Source organism: Ornithorhynchus anatinus, chromosome 8 (assembly GCF_004115215.2).
Source record: "Ornithorhynchus anatinus isolate Pmale09 chromosome 8, mOrnAna1.pri.v4, whole genome shotgun sequence".
NCBI lineage: Eukaryota > Metazoa > Chordata > Mammalia > Monotremata > Ornithorhynchidae > Ornithorhynchus > Ornithorhynchus anatinus.
In genome coordinates, this window is record NC_041735.1 from 5876932 (window position 1) to 5902502 (window position 25571).

Genomic DNA, 25571 nt, shown 5'->3' on the forward strand with positions numbered 1-25571 from the left:
GTATTACAGTCTCTAGACTGTCAGCTTGTTGTGGGCAGGGAATGTGCCTGTTTATTGCTCTATTGTACTCTCCCAAGCGCTTAGTACAGTGCTCTGCACGCAGTAAGCGCTCAATAAATACCACCGGTTGGTTGATCGCTTGAAAGATACATGTTGGGGGAGAGCAGGTTAAGTGACATTTGTGGTATGCCTTAGTGGATAGAGCATGGCCCTGGGAGTCGGAAGGTCATGAGTTCCGATCCCTCCTCCACCGCTGTCTGCTGTGTGGCCTTGGACAAGTCGCTTCGCTTCTCTGGGCCTCAGTTCCCTCATCTGGAAAATGGAGATTGAGTCCGTGAGTCCCACAAGGGACAGGGACTGCGTCCAACCCGATTTGCTTGTATCCACCCCAGCGCTTAGTACAGTGCCTGGCGCATAGTAAGCGCACAACAAATACCGCAAGAGGCAGCGTGGCTCAGTGGAAAGAGCCCGGGCTTGGGAGTCGGAGGACCTGGGTTCGAATCCCGGCTCTGCCACCCGTCAGCTGTGTGACCGTGGGCAAGTCACTTCGCTTCTCGGTGCCTCAGTCACCTCATCTGGAAAATGGGGAAGAAGACTGTGAGCCTCACGTGGGACAACCTGATTACTCTGTATCTACTCCAGCGCTTAGAACAGTGCTCTGCACCTAGTGAGCGCTTCACAAATACCAACCTTATTATTAATGGTTATTATATCCGACCCCCCAGAAAGGAGCAGGCTGCCTCTCAGAGAAGAGCACTGCCGAAGAGCAGGAGTTCTGAAAGCACAGCGCCCGGGAGCACAACCTCATCCACTTCATGCGTCTAATAATGTTGGTATTTGTTAAGCGCTTACTATGTGCACAGCACTGTTCTAAGCGCTGGGGTAAATACAGGGTCATCGGGTTGTCCCACGTGAGGCTCACAGTTAATCCCCATTTGACAGATGAGGTCACTGAGGCCCAGAGAAGTGAAGTGACTTGCCCACAGTCACACAGCTGACAAATGACAGAGCTGCTGGGATAGGCTATTTAGAGAAGCGGTGTGGCTCAGTGGAAAGAGCCCGGGCTTAGGAGTCAGAGGTCATGGGTTCTAATCCCTGTCCCGCCACCTGTCAGCTGTGTGACTTTGGGCGAGTCACTTCACTTCTCGGTGCCTCTGTTCCCTCATCTGTAAAATGGGGATTAATAATAATGTTGGTATTTGTTAAGCGCTTACTAGGTGCAGAGCACTGTTCTAAGCGCTGGGGTAGATACAGGGTCATCGGGTCGTCCCACGTGAGGCTCCCAGTCTTCATCCCCATTTTGCAGACGAGGGAACTGAGGCCCAGAGAAGTGAAGTGACTCGCCCACAGTCACACAGCTCACAAGTGGCAGAGCCGGGATTCGAACCCATGACCTCTGGCTCCCAAGCCCGTGCTCTTTCCACTGAACCCTAAGACTGTGAGCCTCACGTGGGGCAAACCGATCACCCTGTATCTACCCCAGCGCTTAGAACAGTGCTCGGCACATAGTAAGCGCTCAACAAATACCAACGTCATCATCATCATTGAGAGCTTACTGTGTGCGGAGCACTGTACTAAGCACTTGGGAGAGGACAATAAAACAATCAACGGATACACTGCCTGCCCACAACGAGCTTAGCGTCTAGAGGTGGGGGAGACAGACATGAATAGAAATAAATAAATGACAGATGGGGACAGAAGGGCTGTGGAGCTGGGAGAGGGGATGAATAAAGGGAGCAAATCAGGGTGGCGCCGAAGGGAGTGGGAGAAGAGGAAAGCAGGGCTAAGTCAGGGAAGGCCTCTTGGAGGAGATGGGCCTTCAATAAGGCTTACAGTCTAAAGTGGGATTATAGTCCAAGCTGGCCCATGTCCCAAGGAATTGGCAGCTCTCCGGGAACCAACCCGGAAGAGGCTACGGATGATCGCCCCGTTACCCCGGCCACCACCCTAGCACGGATTTTCTTCCTTGACCCAACGTGTATCCTCCCAGGGCCCTAGGATCAGGGGTCTAATACTTGGCCCCAGGTCCGTGAATCAAGAGCTTAGCACAGTGCTCTGCACACGGTAAAAGCTCTATAAATATGATCGATGGACACTCTGTCCCCTGCCTCTCGGAGAACGGCTCCATCCTCACTGGGAGTGGTGACACAGCTGCGGTTGACACGGTCCCTGTCCCGCGTGGGGCTCACAGTCCTAGTCCCCATTTTACAGACGAGGGAAGTGGAGAAGCAGCGTGGCTCAGTGGAAAGAGCCCGGGCTTGGGAGTCAGAGGTCATGGGTTCTAATCTCAGCTCCTCCACGTGTCGGCATGTGACTTCGGGCAAGTCGCCTACCTTCTCTGTGCCCTAGTTGCCTCCTCTGTAAAATGGGGATTAAGACAGTGAGCCTCACGTGGGACAACCTGATTACCTTGTCTCTACCCCCGCGCTTAGAACAGTGCTTGACACATAGTAAGCGCTTAACAAACACCATCACTATTATCATCTACCCACTTCCTGTCTTCCCGCCTTCTGTTTTCTCTGAAGACTTCCCAGCTGCCCACAGCCATGCCTGGCTTCTATTTTAGAGACATCTCCGACTGTGTGAAACAGCACCTGATGATTTAGCAGCTCAGTGTCTTGGGTCCATCTCTGCCGGCTCGTATTGGTTCCGTGGCCCTCTGACCTTCCCGGGTGGCTTCCCGACCCGTCTTCACTGGGGCGGTTTTACCGTTTGTCGGTGCCGTGGGGCAACCGCGGGAAGTGATAGATGGTTCTGAAAGGAGCGGGCGTTGACCAAGAGAGAGAGCTGGCCTAGAATAGCTCATCTTCAACACCCATTAATAGAGTGAGACGGTAGAGAGAGCGATTGCTGCTTCAGATCAATGTTCAGGGAGGAAGAGACAGATTTTTATAGGCTTTGTGGTTTTAACTGAGGCCTCGCTGTGTGCAGTGCAGTATACCGATCACTTGATAAGCTCGTAATGGGCAGCGAACGCGTCTACCAGATCGGTTCTATTGTCCTCTCCCAAGTGTTTAGTACAGTACACAGGAAGCGCTGCTGTGGGACTGTGGGTAAGTCACTTCACTTCTCTGTGCCTCAGTTAACTCCTCTGTAAAATGGAGATTGACTGTGAGTCTTATGTGGGCAGGGACTGTCTCTCTTTATTGCTGAATTCTACTTTCCAAGCACTTAGTACAGTGCTCTGCACACGGTAAGTGCTCGATAAATACGATTGAAGGGATGAAATGCAGTGCCAGCCAGTGCTGCCATCCCTGTGTTCTGCCAAAGTAGCCTGACTGCACCTCGAATGAATGAATGAATACGGGGACTGTGTCCAACCCGATTTGCTTGTAACCATCCCAGCGCTCAGTACAGTGCCTGGCACATAGTAGGTGCTGGACAAATACCATTATAAATACGATTGATTGGCGGGTGGATGAACCCCTGAAACTCAACACTTCTCCTCAGGGGCAATCCAGTAGCGATGTTACGGGAGAGCCCGTGCGAGACCCCCCTACTTGCTCCCCTCTGACCGCCTCTTTCCCCCGGGGCGGGCAGGGAGAGGGAGAGCAGGAAAAATCCAGGCCGGCTCCCCCGGCACTGGGAAGTGGTCCAGCATTTCCATTTCCCCGGACCGTTTCTGGCCCTGTAGCGGGATCCATTACCTTAACGAGCCTCTCCGTCTGTCGGCAGGAAGCTGATTCCTTCTGATTCCTGTCCAACCTGACTAGCTTGGATCTACGCCAGCGCTTAAAACGGTACTTGACACATAGTAAGCGATTAAAAGATGCCATCGTTGTTAGGAGCAAGAGCAGAATTAATAGCAGCAGTAGCGGCAGTAGTAATAATAATAATAATAATGTTGGTATTTGTTAAGCGCTTTCTGTGTGCCAAGCACTGTGCTAAACGCTGCGGTAGATAGTAATCAGGTCGTCCCACGTAGGGCTCACAGTCTTCATCCCCATTTTACAGATGAGGTAACTGAGACACAGAGAAGTTAAGTGATCTGCCCAAAGTCACATAGCTGACAAGCGTCGGAGCAGGGTTTAGAACTCATGACCTCTGACTCCCAAGCCCGGTCTCTTTCCGCTGAGCCACGCTGCTTCCTAGTAATAACTGTGGTATTTGTTAAGGGCTTACTTTGTGCCAGGCACTGTATTAAGCGCTGGGGTGGATACAAGGAAATTGGGTTGGACACAGTCCCTGTGCCACCTGGTGCTTTCAGTCCAACCCTGCCGCAGTGGAAGCTGGGGGAGTTCCAAGCCCCGTTGGCCTCCTGCTGCATTTCCTCCTGGCCAGCTCCCAAATTGTTCTTTCCGGGAGGCAGAGTCAGCATCTCCGACCTGGTAGTGGCTAGACCCCGGGCCTGGGAGTCAGAGGGTCATGGGTTCTAATCCCGGCACCATCGCTTGACTGCTGTGTGGCCTCGGGCAAGTCACTTCACTTCGCTGGGCCTAAATTACCGCACCTGTAAAATGGGGATTAAGACTGTGAGCCCCATGTGGAACAGGAACCGTGTCCAATCTGATTACTTTGTATCTACCCAGTGCTTAGCCTGTTGTGAGAAGGGATTGTCTCTCTTTATTGCTGAACTGTACTCTCCAATCGCCTAATACAGTGCTCTGCACACAGGAAGCGCTCAGTAAATATGACTGACTGAATGAATGAATGCTTGGCCCATAGTAAGTGTTTAACAGATACCATTACTGAACGAATATCAATACCAAACTACAGTAGCAGTTTGATTAGAGTGATAAATCGATGGTACCTGTGGATAGCAAGCTCCCGGACGCCTGTGACATTATGTACACACCATGTAACGTAATGTCACTTGTAATTCTTTGCGGCAGTCCGCCTGAACCTAGGCTATTTTGTGGGGACACCCCTGGTGTATTAAATTCTCCCAAGTGCTTAGTACAGTGCCCTGCCCGTAGTAGGTGTTCAGTAAATTCAATTGATTGACTGGGAATAAGAATTTGATCCTTATTTTATAGATGAGGAAAGTGAGGCCCAGGGAGGTCAAGTGACCAGCAGACAAATGGCAGAGCTGGGATTAGAACCCAGGTCCTCTGCCGCTCAAGCCCGTGCTCTATCCACTAAGCCATGCTGTTTCCCCCGGATTCCCATTCCTCCTACCCAGAGGCTTCCTTAGGACCTGTGGTTTGGTTGATCAAAGGTAAGTCTGTGGAAGGGATAAAATAAACCCATAAACTGGGAAAGGGAAGCAGGGGGAAGGCTCAAAAGTCGGTCGGGTGCAGGGGCCCACGCTGACCTTCGCCCGCAGTTAGATATCCGGGTGTGGAGGCCGGGGACCGGGCTGGGCAGAAGTTGGCTGATTCTTCCTCCGTGTGCCAGAGTCCAGCTGGCCTCGTGCTCAACTAACCAGCCTCCTCACTGCTGCACTCTCCCTCTCCTCCCTGCTTTCTCTCTCTCTTTCTCTCACTCTCTCTCTCTCCTTGGGTTCTAATCCCAACTCTGCTATTTATTTTCTATTTATAAATCATACTTTTTAAATGCTTACTATGTCTCAGCAATTTTGTAAGCCCTGGAGTTGATCCAAGTTAATTAGGTTAGACCCAGTCCCACGGTCCTACATGGAGCTCACGGTCTAAGTAGGAAGGAGAACGGGTGTTGAATGCCCATTTTAGAGTTGAGGAAAACCGAGGAATGGAGAAGTGAAGCGACTCGCCCACGGTCGCACAGCAGGCAAATGGCGGAGCTGGGATTAGAAGCCAGGTCCTCTGACTCTCAGGCCTGTGCTCTTACCACTAGGCTACACTGCTTCTCTCAGTATTGGGGGTTAAGATGGGGGTCCCAGCAGGATAGGGTGGGCAGGCTTTCTCTGGTAAAGGCTGGAAGTCCTGTGAGGCCACTGTTGGGGAGCGATTGTCTCTATCTTTTGCTGAATTGTACTTTCCAAGTGCTTAGTACAGTGTTCTGCACACAGTAAGCTCTCAATAAATACGACTGAATGAATGAAGTCCTGCATCTTATTTTTCCTCCTGCTGTGAGCCCCATTGTAGAATAGGGACTGCGTCCAGGCTGATTAACTTGTTTCTACCCTAGTGCTTAGAAGAGTGCTTCAGCAACATGATGTAGTGGATACAGCACGGGCCGGGAAGTCAGAAGGTCATGAATTCTAATCCTGACTGCGCCACTTGTCTGCTGTGTGATCTTGGGCAAGTTACTTCACTTCCCTGGGCCTCAGTTCCCTCATCTGTAAAATGGGGATTAAGACTCTGAGCCACATGTGGGACAACCTGATTACCTTGTATCTACCCCAGCACTTAGAACAGTGCTTGGCACATAGTAAGTGCTTAACAAATATCATTATTATTGTTAATAATAACAATAAATTTCATGATAATAATTATGATTAACAGTGCTTGACTCATAGTAAGAACTTAACAAATGTAATAGTAATGATGATGATGATTGTGATGATGATGATGATAGCAATAATAGTAATAATAATAACCCTGGGATGGGAATGGTGAGAAATGAATGTGACTGTGAAAGAGAGGAGAGAAAAAAAGAGAGAGGGAAAGAGAGAGAGAGAGGACAGGGTAAGAAAGAATAAGAAGGAAAAAGGAAGAGTGAGAAAGAGAGAGAGGAGAAAGAAAAAGAGAGGAAGAGAAAAAGGAAAAAGGAAAGGAGGGAAAGAAGAGATAGAAAGAGGTAGAAAGAGAAGGAAAAAAGATTAGACAGAAAGGAGAAAGAGAAAGAGATAGAAAGACAGAGACAGAGAAAGAAAGAGCAGGGGACAGATGGGCGGGAGAATAGAGACCAGTCCAATGGGCCAGTTGTCACAGCTATAAAGGAGACAAGAGACAGCATTTCACTCCTCCCACCCAAAAAAACCCTTATTTTTGAACCTTATAAATACTTTCCCGAAAGAAACATATTTTCAGGAAATGGAGTATTCAGATTTTCCCAAGTCTGCCCCGTTGCTCAATCTAGTTTTAGGGAAATAGAGACTAAATGAAACCCATGACCCCTTCGTCTGCTCCCAGGACCTACTACTTCCGACTGACCGGAGAGGGGTTTGCCTGAGTCCAGTGAGTGACTCACTAAGGGGATTCAATCTGTCCGAGGCCCCGCCAGGGGATGAGCAAGGAAGCTTGGAGATCGTGACCTCCAGCCAAGCGGGCAACACGGAAACTACAAAACCGCACTTCGGAAACATTTCTAATCAGCAAATAATAATAATAATAATAGTGTTGGTATTTGTTAAGCGCTTACTATGTGCCGAGCACTGTTCTAAGCGCTGGGGTAGACACAGGGGAATCAGGTTGTCCCAACGTGGGGCTCACAGTCTTAATCCCCATTTTACAGATGAAGTAACTGAGGCACCGAGAAGTTAAGTGACTTGCCCAAAGTCACACAGCTGACAAGTGGCCGAGCCGGGATTCGAACCCATGACCTCTGACTCCAAAGCCCGTGCTCTTTCCACTGAGCCACGCTGCTTCTCTAGCGTGACCAGGGCCACACGAGTCACCAGCCCGGAAGAACACCCAGATAACTGTGGAATGCCCCACTCGGTCAGAGGAGCAGATGAATCAATCAACTGTATTTATTTTACTCTCCCAAATGCTTAGTACAGTGCTCTGCACACAGTGTTCAAGAAATTCCACGGATTGATTGATTGAATGCTTACCGAAATCACTGGTCTTTTCCCTATCTCGTGTCAGGAGCTGGTCTAGGTGGAGGTGGTCATGGGGAGAAAGAGAAAGGGAGGCAAGAGATGGGGAACAGAAGGAGAAAGGCGGGAGAACGAAGGGCATATCCTTCTTGTCCTTTCTCTGCTGCCATTAGTAGTGATCTACTACTTTTAATCCCTAGTGATCTTCTAATCCCAGGTATGCCACGTGTCTGCTGTGTGACCTCGGACAAGTCACGTCGCTTCCTCTGTGCCTGTTACCCATCTGTAAGATGGGGATTAAGACTGTGAACCCCATGTGGGACAGGGACGGTGTCTGACCCGATTGCCTTTTATCTAACCCAGTGCTTAGAACAGTGCTTGGCACCTAGTAGCCGCTTAACAAATCCGACAATTACTATTATTATTATTCTTAAGCGCTTACTGTGTGCAGAGCACTGTTCTAAGCACCAGTCTAGAACCCAAGTGGCAGCAGCTTGGAGGGGGCTTTCCCTCTAGACTGTGAGCTTGTTGTGGGAAGGGAATGTGACTGTTATATTGATATATTGTATTCTCCCAGGCGTTTGGTACAGTGCTCGGCACACAGTAAGCGCTCAGTAAATAGGATTGACTGACTGACTGAATATGATCGACTAACTGTTTTCATTCCCCGCAGCCAGCCTGGGGTAAGGAGGCATGGAGAGTGGGCCTTATAGCCTCACTTGGCAAATGAGGAACCCGGAGGCTAAGTAAGCTTGTTGTGGGCAAAGAATGTATCTGTTTCTTGTTCTATTGTGCTCCCCCAGGTGCTTAGTGCTCTGCACACAGTAAGCGCTGAGTAAATACGATTGAATGAATGGACGGCTAGCTGGACTGGCAACCTGTCCCCACCGTAGCTCTGGGCCCAGCTCTTGAGGGGAAACTTCAGCTGGTCGTAACCTTTGGAAGGAAATGATGCAAATAAGGCCTCCTCATCTCTGCAGTGTTCACGAAGCTACGAACTCCCATCTCTAGGTAGCAATCGGAAAATTGTCTCTTGGGCTGAAATGACTAGTAAAGACCATTAGTTTCTGGAGGCTAAAATGAGCCATCAGCTTCCAGCAGCCTCGCTGACAGATCCCATAGAAAATGGCCTAGAGGGAGCTGCCATCAGCTCAATGCTTTCCAATTTCTAATAGCTCTTGGCATAACCTCTGCGGGCCCAGGGGCACGAGCCAGGAGGGCTGCTTACCAGGGGTAGGACGAGCCACCTCCGCGTCAAATGGATACTTTTCACCGTCAGCTTTAAGGCACTCAATCACCTCACCCCTTCCTACCTCGCTTCGCTCCTCTCCTACTACAATCCAGCCCGCACACTTCACTCCTCTAATGCTAAATTTCTCACTGTATCTCGAACTCGCCACCGACCTCTCGCCCATGTTCTACCTCTGGCCTAGAACTCCCTCCCTTCTCATGACTCTCCCCACCCTCAAAGCCTTATTGAAGGCCCATCTCCTTCAAAAGGCCCTCTCTGATTAAGCCCCCCTTTTCTCTTCTCCCTCTCCCTTCTGCCTCACCCCCGCTCCGGCCCCGCAGCACTTAAATTACATATCTGTAATTTATTTACTTCTATTATTGCCTATCTCCTACTCTAGACTGGAAGGTTGTTGTGGGCAGGGAATGTGTCTGTTATATTGTTATAGTGTACTCTCTCAGGTGCTTAGTACAATGCTCTGCACACAGTAAACACTCAGTAAATAGGATTGACTGACAGACTGACTGAGCCCTGGACTGTGGGAGCCTCCCAAGTGATCCTGGGGCAGTGTTCATTCATTCATTTAGTGGTATTTATTGAGCACTTACTGTGTGCAGAGCACTGTACTGTACAATGCAACAGTAAACAGTAGCGTTCCCTGCCACAACAGGCTTACAATCTAGAGTGGGAGAGACAGACATCAATGCAAATAAATAAATTGAGGTTTTGACATTCTGACCGGCTCCTTGGCCAGACTGCCAGCTTGGCACTTCTGGGAGAGCTGAAGGAGGTATATTTTTATGGCATTTAAGTACTTACTATGTGTCAGGCACTGTACTAAGCACTGGGGTAGATATAAGCTAGTTTGTTTGGATATAGTCCCTGTCTCACATGGGACTCATGGTCTTAATCCCCATTTTGGAACATATCTACCAACTCTGTTATACTGTACTCTTCCAAGTGCTTAGTATAGTAAGCTCTGTATAAATATGATCGATTGATGAGTTGACTGAGGCAGAGAGAAGTGAAGGAACTTGCCCGAGGTCATACAGCAGAGAAGTGGCGGAGCCGGGTTGAGAATCCAGGTCCTATTGATTCTCAGGCCCGGGCTCTATCCACTAGGCCATGCTGCTTCTGCCTCTCTCTACCTTCCTCTTTCTCAATTTCTTTCTTTGGTGTCTTTGTGTCACTGTCTCTCCCTTTTCCACCTAACTTGGGTCACTGACCCTTCCCCTAAGAAAGCCCCTCAACCCACTCTTGCTGCTCCTGAAAGAAGTGCATAGAGCTAGTACTGTTCACTGATTTTCCTTCTATTCTTTTTAAAAATAATGTGGTCGGTTTTGAACAGTTTTACCGAGGGCTCATTAATAGTTTTGAACGGTTGTACAGAGAGCTTAATAATAATGGGAATTATGGCATTTACTAAAGGCCTACTGTGTGCTAAGGCTGTTAAAATACAATCAGATCAGACACAGGCCCTGTCCCACGTGGGGTTCGCAGTCTAAGGGAGAGGGGGAATGGATTATGTTATCCCTGTTTTAGGAGGAAAATGAGACCCAGAGACGTTAAACAACTTGCCCAAGATCCTGCAGCTGACAAGTGGTGGAGCCGGGATGGGAACCTCTGATTCCCAGGCCGGGGCTCTTGCCACTAGGCTGCACTGCTTCGTGCTGCTGCGGCTTTGGAAAGGTCCGGTCCACACTTGGAAGCATGACAACTGCACGGGAGCCTGAAGACACGACCATTGGCAGGTACTGTCCCTGTGGCGTCATTCACGTGGAAATAGAGGTTCCTTGTGTCCCACCACTGAGCTTTCCCTTCCCTTCAGCCTGCCATCCCCAAAGCGTTCCAGCCCCGCAGCCGCCCAACAGTTCGGCCTCCCATCCCCTCGGTGTCCCGTTCCCCCAGCTACCCAACCCCTCAGCCTCCCATCCCCTCAACATCCTCCCCCCGCTCCAGCCTCCCACTTCTTTGGCCTCCCATCCCCTCGGTGTCCTGCTCCCCAACCTCCTTTCCCCTCAACTTCCCACCCTCTCAGCCTCCCACCCTCTCATCATCCCACCGCCTCAGCCTCCCACCCCCTCAGCGTCCCCATCCCCAGTGCTGAGGGGTGGAGGTGGGCGATGAGGAGGCAATCGGGCTGAGGAGACTTCTGGGGTGGTTCTCAGAAAATAAGTGCTTTTCACACAGGAGATTCTCCATCACAGAGTCATCTCTTTAATTTGTTTACCCTTTTGGGATAAATTGTCTTCAAAGCAGAAAGCAGAGAGAGACAGAAAGAGACTCTCTGGAGGCCTGGGGATCTCTCATGAACATCTGCCTCAAGCAAATGACGAGCTCGTTTATCGATAGGAGCTCCTAGGCTTTTCCTCTACTTTCCACTCAGGGGAGTTCTCACTACAGTGACTCTCCACTCCTCCTCCCCCCGGCTTCCCTACTCCCCACCACAGGAGCAGAAATACGATTAACATGGGAACAGTGAGTTACCGGGATCGCATCTCTGTTGTCGGTCACCCTGACACGAGCTCTTGGAATGGAGGGCAACTATTGTATTGGAGATAAGATGTGACCACCCCTACCTAAGGTACAATACACCGGATGAGGACAGTTTGTTAAGAGCTCTCCGCTCTGTTCTCCCTTCACCAGTTTCCTCGCTTCTACCTTTATTCATTTTCACCCAATCGTAATTACTGAGTGCTTATCGTGGGCCAAGCACTGTATAAGCGCTTAGTACACTGCTCTGCCCACAGTAAGTGCTCAGTAAATACGATTGAATGAAAACACTGTACCTCATCTTCGGGAGAGTACGGTATAACAATAAATAGACGCATTCTCTGCCCACGGCGACCTCTCGCTTCCTGGGAATTTCAGGGAAGAGGCAGCAGGCAGAATTGGTTAGACATGAGGAAGAACTTCCTTTTTGCACAGGTTGGATGGGATGCTAAGCTCATTTTCGAGCAAAGAGTTGTGTAGTTCCCTGAGGAGGTTTTTAAGGTGAGCGGAGCCAGGGCCTATCTATCCCTCCAGGGTGTCTCCTAGCTAGGATTTAATGAAAAGAGACCCTTCAGCTACTGTTCCTTGCCCGTATCACTGACCTCTGGAGCTCCTTAGCCCTTAATAATCATGGTAATCATAATAATCATAATGATGGTATCTGTTAATAATAATAATGTTGGTATTTGGTAAGCGCTTACTATGTGCAGAGCACTGTTCTAAGCGCTGGGGTACATACAGAGTCATCAGGTTGTCCCATGTGGGGCTCACAGTCTGAATCCCCCATTTTAGAGATGAGGTAACTGAGAGAAGTTAAGTGACTTGCCCACAGTCACAGCTGACAAGTGGCAGAGCTGTTAAGCACTTACTGTGTGCCAAGCATTGTTCTAAGCACTGGGGTAGATACAAGCAAATCGGGTTGGACACAGTCCCTGTCCCACATGGGGCTCGGGCTCTTAATCACGCTCCATTTTCCAAATGAGGTAACTGAGGCCCAGAGAAGTAAAGGGACTTGCTTCAGGTCACCCGGCAGACAAGCGGCAGAACCGAGATGAGAACCCAGCTCCTTCTAACTCCCGGGCCTGGGCTCTACCCCCTAGGCCACGCTAGTTCTGCCTCTTCCTATGCTTCCTCCTCAGCTCGGCGTAGAGAAAGCGAACCCTCTGTTCCTCCCGCTCCCGGAAGAAAGAGGCAGCGATCTTGTGGCACAGGCGGTGCGCGTAGGCCTCCAGGAAGACGGTGGCGTAGACGAAGCAGTGGAGGGCCGCGATGGCCAGGGTGACCGCGTGGCTCGGCGGCTCGGGCCCCGGCAGCGGGCAGCTGGACGAGGTCGCCCTCAGCTCCCACCGGTAGCTGTCCCGGGACGACACGCTGGGGCCTCCCCAGGACCCCTGGTTGAGGATGAGCGGGATGAAGGAGAGGACGCTGAACGAGGCCTGGGTGGGGAGAGAGGAGACAGAGAGAGAATCGAGGACTGGATCCAGGGTGGTGTCATTCATTTAGTCATTCAGTAGTATTTACTGAGCACTTACTGGGTGCAAAGCACTGTACTAAGCACTTGGGACAGCACAATATAAGGACAAATAGACACATCGCTGCGCACAGCGAGCTCACGGTCTAGAGGGCCTTCATGTGAAAGTGCTCTCCAAAATCCCAAGGTGAGAAGCAGGGTGGCTCAGTGGAAAGAGCATGGGCTTTGGAGTCAGAGGTCATGAGTTCGAATCCCAGCTTTGCCACTTGTCAGCCGGGTGACTGTGGGCAAGTCACTTAACGTCTCTGGGCCTCAGTTACCTCATCTGTAAAATGGGGATTAAGACTGTGAGCCCCATGTGGGACAACCTGATTCCCCCGTGTCTCCCCCAGCGCTTAGAACAGTGCTCTGCACATAGTAAGCGCTTAACAAATACCAACATTATTAACCCATTTTTAGATTGTAAACCCCTTAAGGGCAGGGAACATGTGTAATAATGGTAATAATTAATAATGATGGTACTCGTTAAGCCCTTATCATGTGCCAAGCACTGTTCAAAACACCGGGGTAAGATACAGTCAGGTTGGACACAGTCCCTGTCCCACATAGGGCTCACACTCTTAATCTCCATTTTACAGATGAGGGAACAGAGGCCCAGAGAAGTGAAGCGATTTGCCCGAGGTCGCAGAGCAGACGAGTGGAGCCTGGATTAGATTAGATTAGATGAGATGATATTAGACTGGATTAGAACCCAGGTCCTTTTATCTCCCAGGCAGGCTCCACCCACTAAGCCATGCTGCTTCTTCCTCTGGACTCGTCAAGCATGATATTTACTGAGCTCCTACTTCTCCGGTCTGCTGGGGAAACTGAGGCTCCAGATAAGCACAGCAGCTCCCGGGATAGGAATTTATGGGTACATTCTACTAGGGACTCATGGGCACGCGGTTCTTTATTTCTACCACTCTAGTTGTAAATATTTTTTATGTTGCTTTTCTCGTGAGAGGGGAAGCTCCTGGAGGGCAAGGGACATGTCACCTCTGCATTTTGTACTTCCCAAACGGCTAGTACAGTGCACAACATCAGTTGCTACTGCCGTCACCGCTACCGTTACTATCAAGACAACTACTAAAGCGGCCAGTTGGGAACGGAACCCAGGTATCCCGACTCCCGGGCCCAGCAGTGCGATGGAAATTAAGTTCCTTTGCACCTCACCCCTCACTTCTCCACAGCCCTTGTGTCCCAGACCTTTTGGCCGGGTGCTTCCCCTAGCTGGAATTTATTTTTGTAGCTTCCCTGCTAGACCGCAAGCAATGTGAAGGCAGTGATTGTTATCTGCTACGTCTATTACGTCCTCCCAAGCACCCGGCCTAATGCTCTACGCAAAGTAATCAATCGATCCAATCCATCAGTGGGGTTTATTGAGCGCTTACTACGTGCAGAGCACTATACTAAGTGCTTGGGGGAGTACGATCCATCGGAATTCGCCGTGTTCCCTGCCCAGTACAGACTTAGAGTCTAGAGGATGAGTAAGCGCTTAATAAACTTTAACAATAATAATAACCGTGGTATTTGTTAAGCGCTTACTATGTGCCAGGCACTGTTCTAAACGCTGGGGTAGATACAAACTAATCAGGTTAGACACAACCCCTCTACTACGTGGGGCTCCCAATCTTTATCCCCGTTTTCCAGATGAGGGAGCCGAGGCACAGAGAAATGAAGTGACTCGCCCAAGTTCATGAGGCAGACAAGCAGTGGAGACAGGATTAGAACTCGGGTCCTTATGACTCCCAGGCCCGTGCTCTATCCATCAGGCCATGCTGCTTCTCAGTGAATCACATTATTAAGTGATTGATTGAATTGTCTGTCTAGACTGGATGAGTGTCTGCTCATGCTGCTGGACTTTCCCAAGGTTTTAGCACAGTGCTGTGCTCAAAGTAGGTGCTCAGGACAGGGGAAGCGGTATGGCCATGTGGCTACAGCCCGGGCCTGGGAGTCACAAGGTCATGGGTTCTAATCCCAGCTCCACCACATGTCTGCTGTGTGACCTTGGGCAAATCACTTCACTTCTCTGGGCCTCAGTTCCCTCATCTGTAAAATGGGGATTGAGACTGTGAGCCCCACACGGGACAGGGACTGTATCCAACCCTATTTGCTTGTAGCCACCCCAGGGCTTAGTACAGGGCTTGGCACATAATAAGGGCTTAACAAATACCATAATTATTATTATTGCTAGTAGTGCATACTATTGATTGATTTAACAGGTAGAATGATTTGGAGTCACAAAGGTTTAGGCCCCTTTTTAAATCATAATAATGATGGTATTTGTTAAACGCTTACCGTGTGCCAGGCAGTGTAATAATAATAATTATAACAACTGTGGTATTTGTTAAGCACTTACTATGTGCCAGGCACTGTACTAAGCGCTGAGGTCGATAAAAGCAAATCGGTTGGACACAGTCCCTGACCCACATGGGGCTCACGGTCTTAATCCCCATTTTTCCAGATGAGGGAACTGAGGCCTGAGAATTAAAGTGACTTGCCCAAGGTCACCTAGCAGACAAGTGGTGGATCAGGGTCCTTCTGTGTCCCAGGCCCGTGCTCTAGCCACTAGGCCTTGCTGCTTCTGTCCTAAGCGCTGGGGTGGCTTGTAACCGAGGACTGCAGCCGTCCCCCCGGTCCCACGCCATCTGATGTCCCCGACCGCCCCCCGCCCGGCCCCCCGACTCACGTTGTACTGGACGGTGAGCGTGACGGGCACCGTGGGCACCTGCCGTACCCAGTCCAAGGCCGCCCGGGCCAGGAGGAAGGCCAGGTGGTCGGCGGCGATGAGCGCGGCCTCCCCGGCCAGGAACAGGGTGGGCAGGGCCAACCGCCAGAGGCAGGGCCGCAGCTCGGCCCCGCTCAGCTTCAGGTCCGAGGCCCGCCGGAGCCGAGAGGCCAGTTGGGCCACGCCCCGGGCGTCCGGGCCTTCCCGCACCAGGCCCTCCAGCCGCTGGCTGGCGTAGCTGTTGTCGAAGCGCGGGTCGCACAGGTAGCCCCGCAGGTAGCGGGCGGCCTCGCCCAGGAGGGAGAGCACCAAGAAGCCGGCGGTCACCCGCCGGGCGGCCAACACGCCGGCCCCGGCCAGGCCCCGCAGGGCCTCCAGGTCGGCCCGGACACCCCGGGAGGCCAACAGAGCGCAGCGGCCCAAGTCCGGGCCGGGCCCGCCGACCCCGAAGGTCAGCCGCCGCCCCGGCCCGCCGCGGCCTAGCCTCGCCACGTGGGAGCTGACCGCCCACACCCGGCCTCCCAGCCCCCGGGCGGCCTCCTCCAGCCGGCCGGTGGCGTTGAGCAGGCCTCCCAGCGAGCTCTCCGAGACGCAGGCCAGCACGCGGCCCAGGGCGTCCACGTTGGCCACGAGGCCCGGCAGCGTGCGCAGCACCAGGAGGGCGGCCCCGGCCGACAGCAGCAGCCTCCGGCCCTGCCCGGTGCCCAGCGTGGGCGCGGACAGGGTGAGCAGGCAGCGCAGGGGGTGGGCCAGGGCCAGGGCCGGGAAGAGCAGGCCGCAGCAGGCCGCGGCGGCCACGGAGCTAGGCCCGGCCGGGTAGAGCAGGGAGGACCTGAGCCAGCGGTAGCAGAGGCCGCCGGCTCCCGCCGCCAGGCAGCCGCACAACAGCAGCAGGGCCAGGAGCCGGCCCGGCCCGGACGGAACCGGGCTGGAGAAGCCCGCCCAGGCCTCGGCCAGCAGGAGGACGCCCGCCGCCGACACCCTGGACGCCGGACCGCCGCTCCACCGCTTCCTTCTGCGCCGGGGAATACAAACACAGACACGACACGCCGTCGGGCATCCATTCCACCGCCCGTCTCCTTCCCTCCCTCCCTCCCTTCGCTGTCGGCTCCTTGAGGGCTGAGACTCTACCTGTAACTCTCCTCTCCCGCGTGCTCAGCGCAGCGCTCTGCACACAGTGTCTGTCAGCGGCTTGAGGGCGGGGACCCCGTCCGCTAACTCGATTGTCCTCCGCCAAGCACTTAACACAGTGCTCTGCGCGTAGTAGATTTAGGTCCTTGAGGGTGGGAACCCCTTCCGCTAACTCGATTGTCCTCTCCCAAGTGCTTAACGCAGTGCTTTGCACACAGTAGATTGTCAATTCCTCGAGGGTGGGGACCCCGTCTGTTAACTCTACTGTCCTCTCCTAAGCCTTAGCACAGTGCTTTGCAAACAGGCGATTGTTAACTCCTTGAGGGCGGGGACCCTGTCTGCTAACTCTATTGTCCTCTCCGAGTGCTTATCTCGGTGCTCGGCACATAGTAGACCGTTAGCTTCTTGAGGGTGGGGACCCTGGCTGCTAACTCTACTGTCCTCTCCCGAGCGCTTAGCACCGTGCTCCGCACACAGTAGTGGGCAGGGAATGTGGCTGCCGACTCAATCAATTATATTTCTTGAGCGCTTACTGGGTACAGAGCACTGTGCTGAGTGCTTGGGAGAGTACAATATAGCAGTGTAACAGACACATCCCCCGCCCACAACGAGCTCACAGTCTAGAGGGGGAGACAGGCCTGAATATCAGTAAATAAAATGAAAGATAGGAACATAAATGCAGTAGGGCTGGGAGGGGGGAGAATAAAGGAAGAATAAGTGCCGTGTTGCTGTCAGGGTTCGTATTCTGCTTATTCTAATATTCTCGCCCCTGTGCTCAGAACAACGTTCAACACACAACAGATGCTCAGAAAATGGCATTGATTGATGGACTGATTGAGGAAGCTCCAGTAAAGCCAGAGGGAAAAAAAAAAAACCCAGCTACACCTCTGCTCCACACTGGTCATTCCTAGTTCCCCCTGCCCACTGTGAGTCACTACCCTTCTAGTGAAGGGAGCCTTGGAGAGGAGCGGTTTTCTTCATTTCCAAATAAGGAGAGGTCCAGCCAACTTCCAGGGAGGGAAGCTGCCCTCCTGCTGCCGGTAGGTCGGCCTTCCTGCTGGAGGCAGGGGACTGCCGGCTCGGAGGCCTGCGGCCGGCTCCAGCTCCGCCAATGGGCACGCCGGTCCGCGAGCCCAGTTCTTCCCGGCCTCAGTTTCCCTCTCGGTGAATTTGTGGGAATGCTCTCACCGCCCCACCTAATTACATGTCTGGTCCGTAGCCTGATGGCTAGAGCACGGGCCTGGGAGTCAGAAGGAACCGGGTTCTAATCCTGGCTCTTCCACTTGTCTGTTAGATGACCTTAGGAAAGTCACTTTGCTTCTCTGGGCCTCAGTTACCTCATCTGCAAAATGGGGAGCCCCACGTGGGACAGGGACTGTGTCCAACCTGATTAGCTTGGATCTACTCCAGTGCTTAGTACAGTGCCTGGCACATAGTGAGCGCTTAACAAATATCATAAAAAGAAGGAGCAATCGCCAAACTCCTTGAGAAACTGGGTGCTGCGCTAGGCTGGAGATGGGGCTCAAACAATAAATTCCCCCTCGAGACTGTAAATTCCTCTCCCAAGCGCTTAGTACGGTAGTCTGCATACGTATATGCGGTATATGTACAATATAACAGAGTTGGTAGGCTCGTTCCCTGCCCACAACAAGCTTATGGTCTAGAGGGGAAGCGACTCTCCCAAGATCACACAGCAGGTAGGAGGCAGAGCTGGGATTAGAACCCAATAGCCCAGTCCAGAGGGGGATTTTTCAGGGTTCGGGCGTCCTCCGCCCTCCCTCCCATCTCTCAGGTTCGGGGCGGCCGGCGGTGACCAGGTGCCCTTGAGATCTCAGTCCTTTCGCTGCAGAGGATGTTCCCAGCAGAGAGCGTGTTCGGGGGAGCTTCCGGGGAATGCATAACCGGGACGCTGGAATGGCATCTGAGCAAGGTCGGCCCTTCCGAGACTTGGGCTCACCTGGCCTAGCTCCCCGGGCCTGGCCTAGCCCTGCAGGGCGATGGATCTGCTCAGCTCCCGCGGACCCACATCCTCCCTCTGGGCCCCCAGATGCCCGGGCAGCCGCGGTCAGCCCCGTCCACCCAGCCCGAAGCGGGAAGCCCGGCCCTTTGGGTCCAACCAGGGCCACCCGGGCTCCTTGGGAGATCCTCCCTCCCTGTCCCCAACCCTGGGGCCTCCTGATGGGTGTCCACACTGACTAAAATGTTCAGCCAAAGCCACCTTGCCGACCCGCTTCCACCTACCCGGCTCCGAACAGGCGGGCGGCCCTCCACCCGAGCCGCTGCATCTGCGGGCCTGTCTTCCCAGAGCCCCCCAGCTCCGGAGGGAGGGTATGGGCCGGACTTCCGAGGACACAGCTACTGCCTCCAGAGAGTGACCGGGAGAGTCGAGCAGCTGGGATGGGGGAAACCCAGCCACTTCTCCTTTTGGGGCATTTAAAGATGGCGTCCCCCCCTTTCCGACTCCGCCCTGCCCTGCCCTGCCCTGCCCTGCCCTGCCCTGCCCTGCCCTGCCCTGCCCTGCCAGGGGTCTCTCCCTGGCCCATTGGGCAATGCTGGGCCTTTGCCCACAGAGGGGAAGGAACTGGGGACTGATGTGGGAGAGGAGTCACAGGCCGCAGAAGGAAGTCTCTCCCTATGACGGAGGGATCACGGCTTCCCCCTCCTTCAAAGCCTCATTGAAGGCCCATCTCCTCCAAGAGGCCTTCTCTGACTAAGCCCTCCTTTCCTCTTCTCCCACTCCCTTCTGCGTCACCCTGACCCACTCCCTTTCTTCATCTCCCCTCCCAGCCTTACAGCGCTTATGTCCATTTCATTTCTTTCTTTCTTTCTATTCTTCTCTGTCTTCCCCTCTATCCTCCCCCACTTTTCCTCACCTCCCGCTCTCTTCTGCATCATCCTGACTTGCTCCCTTTGCTCTTCCCTCCCGCCCCCTCCCCCACAGCACTTATTCATTCATTCATTCAATCGTATTTATTGCGCGCTTACTGTGCGCAGAACACTGTACTACTATGTCCAGATCTGTCATTTCATTTATTTGTATTGATGTCTGCCTCCCCCCCTCAAGACTGTCAGCTCATTGTGGGCAGGGAATGTATCTGTTTATTGTTCTATTGTCCTCTCCCAAGCTCTTAGTACAGTGCTCTGCACACAGTAATTGCTCAAAAAATACGACTGAATGAACGAATGAACTGTGAGCTCACTGTAGGCAGGGAATGTGTCCGTTTATTGTTCTACTGTCCTCTCCCAAGCGCTTAGTACAGTGCTCTGCGCACAGTAATTGCTCAGTAAATACGATTGAATGAACGAATGAACTGTGAGCTCACTGTAGGCAGGGAATGTGTCCGTTTATTGTTCTACTGTCCTCTCCCAAGCGCTTAGTACAGTGCTCTGCGCACAGTAATTGCTCAGTAAATACGATTGAATGAACGAATGAACTGTGAGCTCACTGTAGGCAGGGAATGTGTCTGTTTATTGTTCTACTGTCCTCTCCCAAGCGTTTAGTACAGTGCTCTGCACACAGTAAGCGCTCAATAAATAGGATTGACGGACTGGACAGGGCCAAGGGAGCCGGGACAGAGAGGTGGTGAAGGGAGGAGGAGAAAGAGCGTGGCTCAGTGGAAAGAGCCCGGGCTTGGGAGTCAGAGGTCATGGGTTTTAATCCCGGCTCAGCCACTTGTCAGCTGTGTGACTTCGGGCCAGTCACTTCACTTCTCTGAGCCTCAGTGACCTCATCTGTAAAATGGGGATGAAGACTGTGAGCCCCGCGTGGGACAACCTGATCACCTTGTATCCTCTCCGGCGCTTAGAACAGCGCTTTGCACATAGTAAGCGCTTAACAAATGCCATAAGAATTATTAGGTCCTGCAGGGAGTCGGTTTGGCCACAAGGTGGCGGGGTCAAGACCACTATGAAGGGTGGGAGTTTTCCCCAGAAACCTGTCTGGGAGTTGTTTTCTTCTTCTTCTTCTTATATTATTATTATTGTTATTATTATTAATTTATCAATTCAACCTTTTTATTAAGCGATTACTATATTAATACTAATCGTATTTATTGAAAGCTTACTTATGTGCAAATCACTTTCCCTCTGACCTCCCTTCCTTCTCTCTGACCTCCCTTCCTCCTCTCTCGCCCCGCTCCGGTCTATTCTTCACTCCGCCGCCCGGCTCATCTTCCCGCAGAAACGATCTGGGCATGTCACTCCCCTTCTTAAACAACTCCAGTGGTTGCCTATCGACCTCCGCTCCGAACAAAAACTCCTCACTCTAGGCTTCGAGGCTGTCCATCCCCTCGCCCCTTCCTACCTCTCCTCCCTTCTCTCTTTCTCCCGCCCAGCCCCTACGCTCCGCTCCTCCGCCGCCCACCTCCTCGCCGTCCCTCGGTCTCGCCCATCCCGCCGTCGACCCCCGGGCCGCGTCCTCCCGCGGTCCCGGAACGCCCTCCCTCCTCACCTCCGCCAAACTGATTCTCTTCCCCTCTTCAAAACCCTACTTAAAACTCACCTCCTCCGAGAGGCCTTCCCAGACTGAGCTCCTCTTCTCCCTCTACTCCCTCTGCCATCCCCCCTTCACCTCTCCGCAGCTAAACCCTCTTTTCCCCCTTTCCCTCTCCCTTCCCATCCCCTCAGCACCGTACTCGTCCGCTCAACTGTATATATTTCCATTAGCCTATTTATTTTGTTAATGAATCGTACATCGCCTCGATTCTATTTAGTCGCCATTGTTTTTACGAGATGTTCTTCCCCTCGACTCTATTTATTGCCATCGTTCTTATCTGTCCGTCTCCCCCGATTTAAGCCCGTCAAACGGCAGGGACCGTCTCTATCTGTGGCCGACTTGTTCATTCCAAGCGCTTAGTCCAGTGCTCTGCACAGAGTAAGCGCTCAATAAATACTATTGAATGAATGAATGACTGTACTAAGCACTTGGGAGAGTACAATATAAGATCAGACATATTCCCTACCCACAACGAGCTCATAGTTTAGAGGGGGAGACAGACATTAATCTAAATGGATAAAGAAATGACAGATATATACAGATATATGCATATGTGCTGTGGGGAAGGGAGGGAGGGTGAATAAAGGAGCGGCGCAGAAGATGTGGGAGAAGAAGAGAGGAGGGCTCAGTCAGGGAAGGCTGCCTGGAGGAGTTCCCTTTTTTCGGGTATCTGTTAAGCACTTACTATGTGCCAAGCACTGTTCTAAGCGTTGGGTAGACAGGTAAACAGGTTGTCCCTCGTGGGGCTCACAGTTTTAATCCTCATTTTCCAGATGAAGTAAGTGAGGCCCAGAGAAGTGAAGTGACTTGCCCAAAGTCACACGGCTGACAAGTGGCAGAGTCAGAATTCGTACCCACGACCTCTGACTCCCAAGCCTGTGTTCTTTCCACTGTGCCGTGCTGTTTTGGTGTTGGGAGTGTGGGGATGGGGGTTGGGAGGAGGTGAGGGGTGTGTCTGTGTGTCTCCCCCTCTCACTCCCTGCCATTTATTGTAATTTATTTATTAATTGTTTTTATTTATTTATGTAATAATCATTATTATTATTATGGTACTTGTTAAGCACTTATTTTGTGCCAAGCATTGTTCTAAGCGCTGGGATAGATACAAGTTAATCAAGTTGGACACAGTCCCTGTCCCACATGGTGCTCGCAGTCTTCATCCCCATTTTCCAGATGAGGGAACTGAGGCCCAGAGAAGTGAGGTCACTTGCCCAAGGTCACCCAGCAGACAAAGAGGCAGGGCCAGGATTAGAACCCAGGTCCTTCTGACTCTCAGGCCCATTCTCTAGCCACTGAGCCACTTGTCTTTCTCCCTCTCTAGACTGTGAGCTTGTTGTGGGTAGGGAATGTATCTGTTGTTGTATTGTCCTTTCCTAAGTGCTTAGGACAGTGCTTTGCCAAGAGTAAGCGCTCAATAAATATGATTGAATAAATGAATGAAGAGTGTGTGTGTGTGTGTGTGTGTGTGTATCTCCCCCCCCTCCCCAATTCCGTGCCTCACTGTCCCCAGGGCTGCCCGTCCCACACTGATCTCAAATCGCCCGACAGTGGAACAAACCCTCTTCCATAGTCTTCGCGTCTGGAAATTCAAATCAAGTGTTGTCCTTCGCTTCCCCGAGATTCCAATCGAGCAAACAGTCTGAGCACACACAGGCCTCAAGCACCACACCGGTGGCCTCACAGGCTGGGCCTCTGGGCCAGAGTAAATGTGGCAAATATCTCGGCCCCTCTGGGGCTGGGCCTGGGCTGGGGCGGGGGGTGGCACGGAGGCTCACACCAGCACCCCACAGGATCCAGACACCCCCTCCCCGGCTCAGCCCCCTCTAATAATAATCCCCGGAGTGTTTATTACGCAATTACTATATGCCAAGCACTGTGCTTAGTGCTGGGATGGATACTAGAATAACAGTAATGATGATGACGTATTTCTTACGCGCTTACTATGTGCCATCTATCTGCCTGTCTTCTTGTTTTGTTTTGTTGTCTGTCTCCCCCCTTCTAGACTGTGAGCCTGTTGGTGGGTAGGGATTGTCTCTATCTTTTGCTTAATTGTACTTTCTAAGCGCTTAGTACAGTGCTCTGCACACAGTAAGCGCTCAATAAATATGATGGACTGAATGAGTGAATGAATGTGCCGGGCATGGTAATAATAATCATAATGTTGGTATTTATTAAGCGCTTACTATGTGCCGAGCACTGTTCTAAGCGCTGGGGTAGACACTGAGGAATCAGGTTGTCCCACGTGGGGCTCACAGTCTTAATCCCCATTTTACAGATGAGGTAACTGAGGCACAGAGAAGTGAAGTGACTTGCCCACAGTCACACAGCTGAGAAGTGGCAGAGCCGGGATTCGAACCCATGACCTCTAACTCCAAAGCCCGGGCTCTTTCCACTGAGCCATGCTGCTTCTCCACTAAAGATTGGTACTAAAGACTGGGGTAGATAGAAGATAATCAGGGTGAACGCAGTCCCTGTCCCACATGGGGCTCCCAGTTTTAATCCCCATTTTACAGAAGAGATAACTGAGGTACAGAGAAGTGAAGTGACTTGCCCAAGGTCACAAAGCAAACAAGTAGCGGAGACAGGATTAGAACCTGGATCCTTCTGACTCGCAAGCCCGGGCTCTAGCCACTACGACATGCTGCTTCTCCCAAGCTCTAAGTACAGAGTAAGTGTTCAGGAAATACCGCTGATTGATTGACTGATTGATCTATCCCAGTGCTTAGAATAGTGATTGACACATAGTAAGCGCTTAACAAATACTATAAAAAAGCCCCAAAACAAATCAAATAGTGGCTGTTCCATTTAACAGTAGAGATCCGGCTACCGTATGATCTTAGCTGAAGCATTTAACCCCTGGGCCTGGGCTCAGCAACCTGGGATCAGAGAAGGGTTGGGGGTGGACTGTGTTAAGCAGCGTGGCTTAGGGGAAAAGGGCACGGGCTTGGGAGTCAGAGATCATGGGTTCTGATCCTGACTCCGCCACTCATCAGCTGGGTGACTTTGGGCAAGTCGCTTCACTTCTCTGCACCTCAGTGACCTCATCTGTAAAATGGGGATTAAGACCGTGAGCCCCACTTGGGACAACCTGATTATCCTGTATCTACCCCAGTACTCAGAACGGTGCTTGGCACATAGGAAGCGCTTAACATATACCATCATCATCATTATTATTATTGTTGTGACGATTCAGAATATGTACAATTCCGGGGAAGAGCGGTGCTATGCAGATGTTAAGGGCCATTCCTCGGAGCCGGAGGGGAACTCCTGGGCTGGTGGCCCCTTTTCCAGGAGGCAGCCATCCATCCCAGGGGGACTTGGGCTGCCTGAGAAAAGGAAGAGCCCTTGCTGAAAATGGTAGAACAGGAAACCCATGTTTGTCATCAACCCTGAAATTGCAACAATATTGGCCTCGTCGGTGAGCAAACAGGGCCAGATTTGGATAGAGACTGGCCAGATGAGTTTGCGGCTCGGTTGTGGCTGGATTTTTCCTGATTTCCTGCCTCGTTAACTTCTAAGTAGACCTGACAGCACCTGACAGTCAGTAAGGGCCGGAACAATTCTGCCTGCTGTAATGATGATGATGGTATTTGTTAAGCGCTTACTATGTGTCAACCACTGTTCCAAACGCTGGGGTATATACAAGGTAATCAGGTTGTCCCACGTGGGGCTCACAGTCTTAATCTCTATTTTACAGATGAGGGAACTGAGTCACAGAGTAGTTAAGTGACTTGCCCAAAGTCACACAGCTGACATGTGAGGGAGCCGGGATTAGAACCCTTGACCTCTGATTCCCAAGCCCGGGCTCTTTCCACTAAGCTACGCTGCTTCTCTGTTGTGTGACCTTGGGGAAGTCACTTCACTTCTGTGTGCCTCAGTTACCTCATTTATAAAATGGGGATTGAGACTGTGAGCCCCACAGGGGACAAGGGACTGTGTCCAACCTGATTTGCTTGTATCCACCCTAGTGGTTAGCCCAGTGCCTGGTGCATAGTAAGCACTTGAGAAAGATCATAATTAGTATTATTAGAAAAAAGAATGCATTTCCCCTGATATCCCTTTGGAAAAAGCGCTGTTTTTAGTCCAAATGCTGTTGCCCTACCTTAATAAAGGGGAAACGGAGGCACAGAATGAGACAGGTCTTTTCTAAAGCCACAGAAGAGCCCAGAGGTTCACGATAAAGATGTCCCTGGTCTTGTCTCCCAGATTCTCCCAGAGGTTCACGATACCGATGTCCATTGTCTTGCCTACCAGATTCTCCCACCAAATGAAAGGGGTTTCCCCATCCCTCCTTCCTGATCCACTTAAACAGGTATGTCTCCCTGCATCCTGCCCAATTTAAGCCAAGAGGAAGGATAT

At 51.8% G+C, this 25571-nt stretch overlaps 1 protein-coding gene across 1 annotated transcript; it reads right to left on the reverse strand.

The window, feature by feature from the left end:
• Positions 1 to 12416: 12416 nt before the first annotated feature.
• On the reverse strand, positions 12417 to 25451 carry LOC114813765 (osteoclast stimulatory transmembrane protein). Its single transcript, XM_029070634.2, has 3 exons — positions 25369 to 25451; positions 15548 to 16601; positions 12417 to 12784 (listed from the first exon to the last, which is right to left on the reverse strand). The coding sequence occupies exons 1-3, from the start codon at positions 25449 to 25451 to the stop codon at positions 12455 to 12457; spliced, it is 1467 nt and encodes a 488-aa protein (XP_028926467.1). The 3' UTR covers positions 12417 to 12454.
• Positions 25452 to 25571: the final 120 nt, after the last annotated feature.

Excerpts from the sequence above, each read along its gene's own strand:
- LOC114813765 (XM_029070634.2), bottom strand. The coding sequence starts at position 25,451 with ATGGACATCGGTATCGTGAACCTCTGGGAGAATCTGGGAGACAAGACC. Across the intron at positions 16,602-25,368 it reads GTGAACCTCTGGGCTCTTCT|AAGGAAGCGGTGGAGCGGCG; the intron begins GTGGCTTTAGAA and ends TCCCCGGCGCAG. Across the intron at positions 12,785-15,547 it reads CGCTCACCGTCCAGTACAAC|GCCTCGTTCAGCGTCCTCTC; the intron begins GTGAGTCGGGGG and ends CTCCCCACCCAG.